General features: G+C 41.0%; 1 protein-coding gene across 1 annotated transcript in view; it reads right to left on the minus strand.

Moving 5' to 3' along the window:
* anapc1 (anaphase promoting complex subunit 1) overlaps positions 1 to 3,960 on the minus strand; it is a 105,811-nt gene extending 101,851 nt beyond the window's left edge. The window contains exons 1-6 of the mRNA XM_088350915.1: positions 3,801 to 3,960; positions 2,157 to 2,396; positions 1,687 to 1,851; positions 1,563 to 1,605; positions 1,234 to 1,331; positions 1,079 to 1,161 (exon numbers count right to left, since the gene is read on the minus strand). Coding sequence (XP_088207041.1) covers positions 1,079 to 1,161; positions 1,234 to 1,331; positions 1,563 to 1,605; positions 1,687 to 1,851; positions 2,157 to 2,372 — 605 coding nt within the window. The 5' untranslated portion in view covers positions 2,373 to 2,396; positions 3,801 to 3,960. The remainder of the gene's footprint in view (positions 1 to 1,078; positions 1,162 to 1,233; positions 1,332 to 1,562; positions 1,606 to 1,686; positions 1,852 to 2,156; positions 2,397 to 3,800) is intronic.
* Positions 3,961 to 14,130: the final 10,170 nt, after the last annotated feature.

Consider the following 14,130-nt stretch of genomic DNA (forward strand, 5'->3'; position numbering starts at 1 on the left):
GGTACAGGTTGTTGGGGTGGATCACGTCTCTTTATTACCGCTTCCGATTGTGATGTCAATAAGGGATGGAGGCCGTAAAGTTTTGGAGTTTTCGTTTGGGCACCGAAACTTCCAGCGATGGAATAATTTGTCGTTCTTGACTGGAGTTCTTTCACGTGTTTTTTGCTCTTTGCGTGACTTTCAAGAGCTTTGAAACCTCTCCCACCATAGTCGATGGTATCATGACACCAAATGCAAAGTGCTTTCCCGGCACGATCGATCTTCCGAATAAAGTCATTGAACAAATTCGTCACAGTCTTCTTTCCAACATTCGTAGATAATTCCTTCTCCAACCAGTCCCATCGAAACTTGTTTTTTACAATCTTATCAATTTCTTTAGCTCGCGGAGCATCTTTGCGTTCGATCACGGACATCTTTCTTTAAACACCCGGCAAAAACGTGTGAGAAATGAACAATGGCACACTCCTATAACAAGCGCGTTTATTGGTCAACACGAGACTTCAACCAATCGCAAGTACGTTTCATTTCAGTTACGGAAACACTCAAATGGCATGCTGTCGAGACGAAATCGTTTTTTTTTACCAATTAAAACACCGGAAATTTTAAAATTTTATTTTTGGAGATAAAAAAAAGCGGAATTCCGCGAATTAGCGGAAAAATCACATCCCTGTAGAAGTCAATATGTGCTCGTCTTCGTAATCGCCATTTTGAATGGCCACATGATTCGAAAACTTGTGACGTAAACAATTCAAAGCAAAATGGAAAACATAGCAATTAAAAATAGCGTCAGGAATGCGGGGGTTTGGCAGCCTAAAGTGTTGATGCTAAATTCTCTAAGCGGTTGGCGCCAGGTGTGCGCCATACTTTTAGTGTATGAATAGGACCTGAATTAGTTAATTGTTATGGCCGTTTAAGCCTACAGCTTTTACAAAGTCCAGATAAAATGTATTTCTTAAATTTGAGCATGCTGCTTTTAATCAAGTGCACTCTGTAGTCCGGAATGGACGTTGTATGACTGTTTTTGTTTACGTGGGTGACAATCCGAGTGTATATCTGTGATAGTATGTGTCGTACTTACTCTGAGGGGCTGACCTGTTCATCAGCTGCAGTGATTTTACGTTCTAGCAAAAGTCCAAACTTGGTCGGCCAGGCTCTGGACACCTGTGGGAGAAATTACATTTAATTAAGCACCCTTATTTTCCCATTTGGAGGGGTGTATGGTGGCGGCTTAACCTGAAATGGCAGAGGTGAAAGAAAATCTTTGCCGGTCACTGTATGAACGTTGATACATCCATTCTGCACAATACACACAGTGTGCTCCACATTTTCTTCTGTTAAACACAAACATGGCTTACAAAGGGAACAACTTAGTAACATTTGTATGAGCCAAAGTTTACAACAGGCCTAAAACAAACCAGGAATTTCATATTTCATATTTTCATATTTCTATCTGTGAGGACACGAGAGGAAGGACTATGGGCTTCAGTGGAAAATAATGGAGGGATGAATGGAATGCACTTTAATAAATAATATTTTCTAAAACAACTTATATGATGAAGTACCTTTGTTCTTACTCTGAGGAACAGTGAAGTCACACCATAAAGCCTGAAAATATAAGAAAAAATGTTATTGTCACAATTTTTAACACAAATTCATACTAATATTTTATATCTGCCAATCCCCAACCTGCTCCACCGGGCTGTCCACAGTGAACGCCTTGTAAACATCGGCGCCCTGCACCTGACTGCCCTTGGTCCACACTACCACGTTCCCTGCCGTGTAAAGCTCTTCTTCAAAATCCAAGTCCTGCTCCAGGGATTCCATGTAGCCCTTCCTGAGCTGCCAACATTCCTGTGGATTAAATCCATCAATCTCCACACTAGCAGACTGGAAGCTGATATGGAAAATGCTATTCTTTGTTAGTTGAGCTTGTATTTCATGGTTTTGTAAAAGGAAAAAAAAAAGAAAAAAACTAAGGTTCTGGTGATTGTTGAAACATAATTTCAGAAGAGAAAACAATTTTCTCAATTTCTAAAGGACAGTAGACCAAACGTATCAGGCTGTCACAAACTGTACTTGTCCTAATAAACACTTGACTAAATGTCTACATTCATGACTCAGTTGGGAAAAACTGTATAAAATGTCCAGGATCTTACCCTATCCCTCTCTTGCAAGCTGACCTCCTGCAGGGAGCCCGCCAAGCCAGCGGCGCAGTCTGATGACCAGAGCTCGGAGGCCGGCTGCAGCTCCCGCAGCTGCAGATTGAATGCATTGGGGTGGTTCTTGCAGTGATCACGGCCGAATGGGACAAACAACTGCAATTCCCCTGCGGCAATCATCGTGGCTGTCTCTTCATACACGACGTCCGACATGAGTTCCAGTTATCAGCATTATTTCTGAGAAGGAAATTGTGTTCATGAATATTTTATGTTCACTTTACAAATACCTAATAATCTATACTAATAATTGGAAAGAGGGAAGGGGGTGCGTGTGTACAAATGGTAGTAAGTCTGTGTGCCCTGCGATTGACCGGTGTTGTGCCCAATTCCGACTCCCGAACAGAATCCTCCCCCCCTCGCGTGAACGCGCATTCTGCTGCGCTTCCAACAAAAGCGATCGTATTCTAAATAAAACGCTTATTAAAACAATAAAGCGAGCTAATTATAACAATTGAGAGATCTTAGTCTATATAACGCGTTTATTTAAACATTAAAGTGCGATCGTATTCTACAAAATGCGTTTGTTGACGCGGATGAAAAAGTCACCAACGTCAATGTACGCTTCCGACAAAAGCGATCATATTCTATATAATACGCTTTTTTTTTAAATAAAGCGAGCTAATTATAACAATTGGGAGATCCTAGTCTATATAACGCGTTTATTTAAACAATAAAGTGCGATCGTATTCTACAAAATACGTTTGTTAACGCGGATGAAAAAGTCACCAACGTCAATGTACGCTATGATTTCCGCGATCACAACTAATTGTACACAAATAGCCTTTATTTGATGTACTATAATAGCCTCATGTAATGTATTTTTTATTGTGAATGAAACCCTGGTTGCATTGGATCCCGCGGTGTAAACAAACTGTTGTTCGCGCTTTAATGTTTAAATAAACGCGTTATATAGACTAGGATCTCCCGATTGTTATAATTAGCTCGCTTTATTGTTTTAATAAGCGTTTTATATAGAATACTAACGCTTTTGTTGGAAGCGCAGCAGAATGCGCGTTCACGCGAGGGGGGGAGGATTCTGTACGGGAGTCGGAATTGGGCACAACACCTGTTGTGCCGGGGGGGGGGAGGATTCTGTACGGGAGTCGGAATTGGGCACAACACCGGCAACCAGTCCAGTGGATACCCTGCCCATGGCCCGATGTCAGCTCGGGGGGGGGGATACAGCAAAACCCCGCGGGAAAATGGATGAATAAACAACCCCAACATCTTAATAGGTTAATTTTAACGTAAAAGCTCCCCGGGTTATCGTTCCTGTTTTTCAATATGTAGGAACCCTGGGAAAATATTCGCATAAAACAACTACATTGGTTGACAATAAGCAGAGGATTTCGCTTCAGCAATGTGTTAATTGAAATATATGATCACGAGTAATTCTTTTCACTGTATCCAATGATGTTAAATATGGCATCTAAAGAAACGTAAGTTTAAACTCGCCGTTTCGTTTTGGTCGAAAAGTGTCATTTGTGATTTATACTTATGAGTGGATAACCGGTGATGCACTCCCGACCCGCACTAGCATGCTAACTCTGCTAACATGAGTAACTACAACAAAACACCAACCTGGTAATAACGAATATTCTGGCTCTTATTGTGGAGTCCTCGTCTTACTGAACGTGTTGATGTCTGTCTGCAAATCAAAATTGAAACACATGAAACAAAAATACAGAACCGCACTTGGCTAAGATTTTACTAGCAGCAACTTTTCAATTGACCGCCGACATGTTTACTTTGCCGGCTTATTTCATCTTCCGTCTTCTCGACCAATCAAAAAACGTAACAGTACACGCGTCATAAGTATGACATCACGTCAGTAAAATCCCCAAATTTGATATAAAACAACTCAAAACTCATTAATAAAATATATGGTAATAATATTGCTTTATAAATATTATTTTAATACATTTTCATACATTTTTGTCAGTTATTTTTGAGTAAGTAATTATATAATGGTAACAATAAAAAAGAAAATATGTTAAAATATAGGTTGACCTTTTAATAATTGCTACATGTTTCATTTAGTGTTACTTCTAAAAATATGACAAATGTCTGTTTGAATTTTTAACTCTTTTTGATCCTGCGATCTGCACAATATCAGATGATTCTCTTAGTATGCATGTATATTTGTTTGTGTCGATGCATATATCAGTATAAGTGGACTAGCGAGATAGTCTGATGAATCGAAAATACAGTAATTCGGTTATTTTCATGCACAGTAATTATTTATTTGCTGCAATAACTGAAAATGGTAAACAAAAGCCTGCTGAAAACTGGATTTTTGCTTCGTCTCACACTTTTTTTTAGAAAGAAACAGACAGACAGACATACAGACAGACAGACAGACAGACAGACAGGCAGACCGACAGACCGACAGACCGACAGACCGACAGACCGACAGACGGATTGATTTCATGGCCGTGCACACATTTTTCTGTTATTGTAGCATGAAAATGTTGAAAATAAGAAATGGACTAATTTAAATACAGTCTAAACACCAAGTAAAACCCCCAAAATATTAAAAAAATAAGAGTTCATTTGAGAGCGTTTTAGAGATACACGTACTTGCACAAGCCACAAAAGCAGCTTGAAGAGGCTTCAATGATGAGTTAAGCCAGATGATGGCGTTGGCAAATATTACATTTTTACATCCCGGACAGCACCTTTGTGTATTTATTTTAGGTCATATTACTGTAGGATTATATTGAAATGGTAGATGACAGACATGTCTCAAAAAAGTAGTGTTGGAGAGACTACAGCTTGACTTTATCACGCAATCATTCGATACTTACTTTTTTGTCAATAATAACAGTAATAGTAACAAGATATTAGTGTAAGCAACATAATATAATGTGAATATTGCAGAACGTTCAAACATATATGATCCTGTGTTGGTTCATAATAAATACATCACTGCTAAACATTGAACAAGTGATCCAATACTGAATAGCACACATGCTTTGGTCAAGAAAAATATATTAGCTTTACACAGAAGTAGCGATAATAAAGCAAGATAAATACAGACATAGAAGGGAAACTTCAGCGAGGAAACATATTGTCTGTCAAATTATGGCCCGGAGGTTTCCTAATGCCGTTTCACATGAGGCAAATTTCATGACCGTGTTGACTTGCCAAAGAGTACAAAACATTTAGATTTATTCAATTAAATTCAAACATGTACACTTGATGGTCACTGAGAACAACAGGGCCAAGATCCTGTGGTTCCAGACTGACAAGCAGGTCCTGGCTGACCAACCGGAGTGGTTGTGGACAAAGAGAAGAAGAGAGTGGTGATAATAAATGTGGAAATCCCAGCTGACACCAATATCAGGAAGAAGGTACACGAGAAAATGGAGAAGGACCAATGGTTGAAAGAGCAGCTGGAACAGATGTAAAGGGTCAAGGCCAGTGGGGCCTCTGTGATAGTCGGGGAACTCTGGACAGTAACCCCGAAACTGGAGTAGTGGCTCTAACAGATCCCAGGAACAACATCTGAAAGCTCAGTCCAGAAGAGCAGAGTCCTAGGAACAGCTAAGATACTGTTTAGAACCCTCAAACTCCCAGGACCAAAGTCTGTGGATGATGACACAGACACCACCCACTTGTGATGAGGAGATTTCATGTTTTTTTCCACTGTTTTTGACCAAAAATTGTGCTGTGTTTATATGTAAAGCCTAAGAAAAACGACACAAAACACCTGACCTATCATTAAACATCCGCTTTGTGAATCTCTTTTACTGTGCTACTTTCTACGTAAGTGTTATTGCATAACATCTGAACACTAGTTACATCTCAATTCAAATGTTTCAGACCAAAAAAAAGCCAAACAAGTCAGGTTTAGCACTCATGAATCTCTTGTTAAGAACATGGTAATTGATTTGCTTACCCCTAACCGTCTGTTTCGCTTGTTAGTTCCTGCTTTAAAGTTAGGTCATCCTGCCATAACGCGTAAGTAGTTCAGATTTCCGGATTGCAAGGCTTCTCAAGCCAGAATAAAGGATCCCCGAAAAAGCTGAATGTATGATATAACCAGTTATCCACAAACTGCTTATCAATAGTTAAGCGTTATCTGTACGACAAAGTAGTTGTGCATTCCAACAATTGACTATTCTTTACATGTCTCAGGTCGTATGGTGCGGGGAAAAAAATATATGGACATAATAATATTTTATTAAGGATAAAAGAATACAAGTTATCATACTTAATGACAATAGCATTGTGAAGTACACTTCTCTCGATGTCAATCAAACCTGCATGATAGTTACCAGGTTGAAAAAAATCAAGGAAAACAACTTTTATAAACTAATCCCTACGAACCCATCAACATTTCTGCACTCTTGTGAGTCCTCTCAAGACATTTTGACATGTCACTGCGGAAAAGATGGTGACGGCTTTCACATTGCTAACAATGTTAATGATACCTGCCTGCCACACAATGCTGCATGGCTGGCATCAACCGGAAGGAAAGTGGCCCACTGCCATTATGTCATTACTGAAATATATTTATTTGGCTGTTTGAGACTGCACATCCCCAAAACAGATAGATAGATAGATAGATAGAGAGAGAGAGAGAGAGAGAGAGAGAGAGAGAGAGAGAGAGAGAGAGAGAGAGAGAGAGAGAGAGAGAGAGAGATAGATATGAAAAAGTATAAATGTTATATGGATTTTCAAAGAGGTATTTTTGATTGGGTTAACAAGCAACTTAATATAAGATGGCTGGCTGGTTGTTGCGTAATTGCCACCAAATGTATTTATGCTCTTCATTCATTCAGGATGTAAGCACGAGCTCTGGACATCTAATTGTTGCACACAGGCCCAAAACAAGACCCCTATTAACAAATACCCCATGGATCCCTAACCGTGAGCTGGTATGAAAATCCTAACAAAATACTTTTTTTACAAACTCCAGCAATCGTCTTTTAACGTTGTGTTAAGGAATAGAATTTTCTAAACTTTATCCAAATACAAACTGTTCTAGATTCCAAATTAATTGGGATAATTGTATTTTTCATTATTGATCACTCACAGGGGAGGTATAATGTATGCATAACCTTACGACCCACCAACAACATTATCATAGTGATGGTTGTAATGGGAACACAATATCGATCCCAAGACCATAGTATTGATCCGATCCAAGTGCTATCTTGGGAATCATTAATATCGATATTTGTATACATCCGCCCACTCTTAGTGACAGTCAAACTGCAGTGGTCTCCAACGTGGTGCAAAAAGTAGCTTTCAGCTTGAAAAGGGTTGGTGACCCCTGTTGTACTGTATATTGTATATATTTTCCTCTACACATGGATACTTCAGAAATGTTCTTTATCATCATATTTGTTTATCATATTTATTAAGATGGCCGGACGCTGGCGCAGTGGTTAGGGTTCCAGTCCAGCTACCGCAGCCTTCCCATGTGGAGTTTGCATGTTCTCACGGTGTCTGCGTGGGTTTCCTCCTGGGACTCCGGTTTCCTCCCACATTCATAACATTTGTATGTCAGGTTGATTGGCCGAGCAAATTGTCTGTCCCTGTGTGCCCTGCGACTGGCTGGCAACCAGTTCAGGGTGTCCCCTGCCCACTGCCTGAGGGTAGCTAGGATGAGCTCCAGCACCCCCGCGACCCTACGGAGGATAAGCGTTGCAGATAATGGATGGATGGATGGATGGACACTTATTAAGATATTATCCCTTAATATTAGTAGAAATTCAAACATATTAGTTTTTTAATGAACAGGTAATGCCTGCAGATAATGCAACATTGTCATATACAACGAAAACAATTTTTTTGGAAGCATTGATTATTGAAATAAAAATGTTTGCTGTTGTTTCAAGATTCAAATTAAATCATAAAAAGTATAATGTTCTGCCAATACGAGACAGAAAAGAGAGATTTTCCTTTGAATGGTTCAGTTCCAGTTGAGTGGTGCAATTGCTCTGTGAACATCTTTAGTACATTACAATATACACTTGCCTGCAAATCTGAAAAATGGTTGTACTGTATATCATTTTGAAAGGAAAAAAAGAAAAATATTACGGCCTTGGAGGATAATTATTTACCAATACATGGTAAAGTTTGTCCTATGTATACATTTGTAATTCTTCATTTTTTCATTTATCAAATTCCTCCATTACCATAAATTGTTGTGTACAATTGGCAATTTTATTTAAATGGAATAACAAACCATATAAGATTGAGTAAGATTAAGACATTGCTTGAATATTTGAAATGAAAGTGTTGGATTTTTCAATCTTCTGTAAGACTGGTTTACTGGTTATCATGATTATCCTTGGATTTTAGTTTTATATACGATAATTTGTTTTTATTTTCTCAATTGAAAACAATACATATTTATATTTTGTCACGGTTGCCCATCGCTCTCTCTTGGGCCCGCCTGTTTCGCGCCCGTTGCTGCTCGTTGCCTGATTGGCTTCCCTCCTATTTAAACTCAGTGCTCTCATTCACTCCTTGTCAGTCCATCAACGAACCTCTGCACTTTCAAGACTTGTATTTTCACTCTGTATCGACCCCGTCTATCTTGCCTTGTCCGATATCTTGCTCCAGTCTCCAGTATCCGGTATCGATCCCGTCTGTCTCGTCCTGTCCGGTATCTTGCTCGTGTACCCGTTATTGATTCGTCTTTCCGGTATCTTGCTCCAGTATCCGGTATCGATTCCGTCTGTCCCGTCCTGTCCGGTATCTTGCTCCATTATCCGGTATCAATCCCGTCAATCCCGTCCTGTTAGGTATCTTACTCGTGTATCCAGTATAAGGTATCGATTTCCTCTGTTTCGTCCTGTCCGATATCTGTTCGTGTATCCTGTATCTGGTATCGATGTCCTGTCCGGTTTCGATCTCGTCTGCCTCGGGCTTCCTGTTTTCCCGCGCCTGATTTCTCTGTCTCACTTCTTCTGCCCAGTGATCGCCGAATCACTGGCGTTTGTGTTCAAGTGCATGACTGCCACATTTCCGTAAAATAAAACTTGTGTGAAAATGTTACGCATCTGGGTACTCCGTCTGTTCGGGTTCTGACGGTACGGACTAACCAGAAATAGACCCAGCGAACGCTCACACAAGCGCGGACTGAGGGCGAGGTCCGGCGACTGTCAGGTGACGTCACCGCCCTTCTGCTGCTGTTCCAGCAACGACAACAGCTCATGCAGGGTGAGCAGGAGCATTTAGCTAAACTCACAGAGCATCAACTACGAGCATCAGGCCCGCCTCCTGGGGACTCTCCTCATGCCGTGCTGTGGTGCCCCTCGCCCATTCGTCCCACGGACTCGCCCGTCATGGGAATTGCTGTGCCTCGAATGGGTGTTCCGGGGAAACTTTGCGCCAATCTGTCCGAGGTTCCCGTCGGCCCGTCAGCCTGTCTACTGCGGCCGGTGTTATGCCGAGAAATGCATCCCTGCCAAAATTTGCATCCCCTCGCTACAACAACCACTTTTACCACGTTTTATCTCACTTTTATATCACTTTTCGGGAATGTAATGGCGAACAAATCACTTTTGAGCAAGTAACATGTTTATTTGGCCTTTTTCTATACAAATTCCTCGTATTGAAACAGTTATGCACTCTGCCATAAAGCTTATTTCAGCATAATAAGCTTTACGGTAGAGTGCATAACAGTCCTCAAAAATGATTTATATACGGTGTGCATTACCGTTTGATTACATTCACAACAAATACAAAGACGGAATGGTTTAAGTTGTATTACATTCCCAACAAATGCAAGACGAAGTGGTTTTGGCTATATGTTCGCCATTACATTCCCGAAAAGTGAAATAAAAGTGAGATAAAACGCGGTTATAGTAGGTTATAGTAGCGAGGGGATGCAAATCTCGGCAGGGATGCATTTCTCGGCACAACACCAGCGGCCTATCTGCCACGCCCATCGCCCTTTTCTGTGACGCCCATATGCCTGCCTGCCACGTCCGTCTACCTGTCTGCCACACCCGACTGCCTGTCTGACTCGTCCGTCCGCCGGCCCGACTCGCTCGTCCACGGGCCCGACTCGCCCGTCCGCCGGCCCGACTCGCCCGTCTGCCTGCCCAAACCGTCCGTCTGCCTGCCCGAATCAACCGTCTGACTGCCCGATTCGTCCGCCTGCCTGCCCGCCGGCCCGCCTGACTCGACGCCCATTGGCCCGCCCGACATGAGGCCCGTCTGCCAGCCTGCGATGTCTGCCTGCTCGTTTAGCCTCTTCCTGGTCCGGCTCTTGACACGCCTCCGGATGCTGAAGTGAGGCCACCTTCCTCCGGGGCATCGGCTAATTCTGAAGACCACCGTATTTTGTTTTATGGGACTTCTGGAACTGTCCCTTAAGGGGGGTTCTGTCACAGTTGCCCATTGCCCTCACTTGGGCCCGCCCATTTGGCGCCCGCTGCTCCTCATTGGCTGATTGGCTTACCTCCTATTTAGGCTCCTTGTTTTGGGCCTGTGTACACTCCTCCGTTGACGGACCGACAAACTCCTTGTCGGTCCGTCAATGAACCTCCGCACTTGTAAGACTTGTATTTTGACTCTGTCCGGTATCCTGCTCGTGTATCGACCCTGTCTGTCTCGTCCTGTCCGGTATCTTGCTCCAGTATCCGGTATCGATCACGTCTGTCTCGTCCTGTCCGACATCTTGCTCCAGTATCCAGTAACCGGTATCAACCCCCATGTGTCTCGTCCTGTCCGGTATCTTACTCTAGTCTCCAGTACCCGGTATTGATTCCTTATGTCCTTCCTTGTCTGTTATCTTGCTCCAGTATCTGATATCAACCCCGTCTGTCTCGTCCTGTCCGGTATCTTGCTCCAGTATCTGGAATTTATCCCGCCTGTCTCGTCCTGCCCGGTATCTTCCTCTAGTCTCCAGTGTCCGGTATCGATTACGTCTCTCCTGCATTGTCTGTTATCTTGCTCCAGTATCCGGTATCGATTCCGTTAGTCCCATCCTGTCTGGTATCTTGCTCCAGTATCTGGTATTGATCCCGTCTGTCTCGTCCTGTCCGGTATCTGCTCATGTATCTTGTATCGATCCCGTCTGTCCGGTCCGGTTTCGATCTCGTCTGCCTCTGGCTTCCTGTTTTCCCGCGCCTGACTTATCTGTCTCACTTCTTCCGCCCAGCGATTGCCGAATCACTGGCGTTTGTGTTCACGTGCATGATTGCCCCATTCTCGTAAGATAAAACTTGTGTGAAAACGTAACGCTTCTGTTCGGGTTATGACATAGATTATTTTAGCGTTCCTAAAGAGTCTTTCTCCCTTTTCAAAAGAAGTGCTTAAGGCATGTTCAAATTTGAAGTGCTTCCTCCAAATTCAAAGTATTGTAGATAAATTTAAATACCATCATAAAAAACAGTTTGCCTTAGGAACATTGTATAAGAATTGGTAATTGTTTGTAAATTATATTTATTTTGCTTCTTATTCCTAATCTTATTTTGCTTACCAGAGGTCGGAATTTAATTTTGTATAGATGTGTTGTTAATTTATGCATTTATCTGTTTTTCTTTGAAATTATTTTAGGAGCCTAATAAGGTTATACTTTTATTTTTGTTGTTGTTTTGTGTTTTTTGCCGTTTTATGTTCATTGTCATAATTGCTGTTATTGTGGATTTGTTTTAAGAATGTATATATTTATAATTTTTCAAGCGTATAATGACAACAGTAATGATGTCAGCAAGAGTGGGGTTAGACCTTGTGTGTGTAGATGGGTTTGAGGTTATGTTTTGTTGACACTACTTCATTTGTGTTTTATACTTTTTACTTATGTTTAAACGTTTTGGACCAAAAACAATCGACTTTGGCCTGGACGGATCTATTGACACTAACAAAGATGTTATATAACGAAATTGTGAATATGCTTGATTAGAATTAAGATTTTCGAGAAGTGTTGTTCAAACCTCACATTGTGTTTGCTGTTAAACGTCATGTTGAAATATAATATTGTGAATGTGCTTGATTGCTGTTGAGATTGTCAAGATTGTTTTCTGTTATTAGTGTCAATAAATTTGTTCAAACCATAACCATAAATCGAGTAAAACTCAGTTTTAGAGCCCTTAATCACAAAAGTCTCAAAGGACAGCACAAACACCAATTACAACATTCCCTGATCTGAAACCTCTAAAAACCTCAACATTAAGAAAATTAAGAAACCTTGAGAAGGGATCGCATAATGTTTTTTTCTTCGTTTTTTAACCATAACGTTTGTTCTCATGAGATCAATGCCAAGTTAAAAGTCGAAGTGTCCTTCGGCAAGACACTGACAATCCCTAATTCCCCTGGTAAGCAGGTAGGCGGCTTGCATGTCTTTTGCTGCTATTGGTGTGTGAGTGTGTTTAGTGTTTTGGGAGGTCTTAATGACTTGCACTATATAAATGCAGACCATTTAGCATTTACAAATTACTATCAAAGAATACAAAAGTATGTTATTGTTATCCCCTGAATGCCTCTAGTTGTTTATTTAGTGCATTTATTTATTTATTTAAGACAAAAATCACAAATTTCAAAGATCCATGCTTTTCAATAAACGGTAGTTCCATTGACCTTTGTAGTTTTAATAAACTGCTCATACATTGCAATTGTCCATCATATCGTCTTTCTCCCTCAGGCCCGACTTTGTTTGATTTAAAATGCTACATGCAGTGTATCATTTTTTTCTTATCTGTGATCCCCAGGACAAAGCGTCTCAATGATGTCATCAGTCCTCTACTGGGATAATGACGTGGCTCTTGGCTTGACTAATCAAATGAAGCAGCAGACCACAGGAGACACTTAAATCTTCGGGGTATTCCCCCATCATCAAGCAGATCTTTAACTTATTCGAAGTCACCACGTTTGCCTGAACTTTGAGTAATACTCTATGTACGCACATTATTTAGGTGTGTAGTTGACGACTTTTATCTGTGGTGGATAGTCGGGTAGGTGGATAGGTGGGTAGATAGTCCAGTGCCTCTTACGAATGAAAAACATATCACAAAACATTTTTTTGGGGTGCGATTTATAATCCCGTGTTCTTTATAGCGCAGAAAGTACGGTAATTCAACGAATTTAAGATGCAAGACACTCCCAAATACAATCACACACATTTGGTAACATTGGTCTGGGTCCAAAGGAACGTTTCTCCATCAAAACATTCCATCAACATCCACACAATAATGCTTACTTCCCCTTCCTGGCGGGCTCTGTCTCTAGTCACTGCTGTCAATTATGACCAACTTGGCCCCTAATCTACTTTCTCCACGGCCTGATCACATTACATTTCACGTGGTGCCATCACTGCAGAGAAGATGGGGAGGTGGCAGATGTACTGGTGGACGTAAGGGGGTCCGGTCAGTTGGAATAATATGTGACGTGGGCTTGATGTCATACTTTAGGCTTGGCACTGGCATATCTGTCACTTGTTTCATTTTCAAAAATGCAAGGTAAATATACAGTTGTTGGCAAAACTATTGATTAACTACTGAATCACGGTTATATTCTTCAACCACCAAAGACCCCCCACCGACCCTAGTCCCATCCCCATCTACATCAACAAAAGGCTGAAATCTCAAGACCTCGAGACAATACAAAATAATATATTTGTTTATGGCTATGAAAAGCAAACATTTTGATTTTAACTCGTTAATTTTAACAAACAAGCACCCTAATTTTATAAACCAGGAATGCCAAATTCAGTTTGGCTCTGACTTTCTTTTCTCAAGTGGGCTGGATCAATAAAAGGATTTAAACCAAAAATTGTTGGCTTTGTTTCTCAGTATCATTCGGACTACGTTAGATTTTATATAATCACGGATGACAAGGGTACTTTTTTTAACCAAAACATATTTTATTCACAAAGAATGGTCAAAGAACAATTTTCATGTGTTAACAGAATTATTTTAACAGTTGAGTGAATGCAGTCATACACCTG

This window comes from Urocampus carinirostris, chromosome 13, assembly GCF_059441175.1.
Source record: "Urocampus carinirostris isolate Australia breed hairy pipefish chromosome 13, RoL_Ucar_1.0, whole genome shotgun sequence".
NCBI classification, from domain to species: domain Eukaryota; kingdom Metazoa; phylum Chordata; class Actinopteri; order Syngnathiformes; family Syngnathidae; genus Urocampus; species Urocampus carinirostris.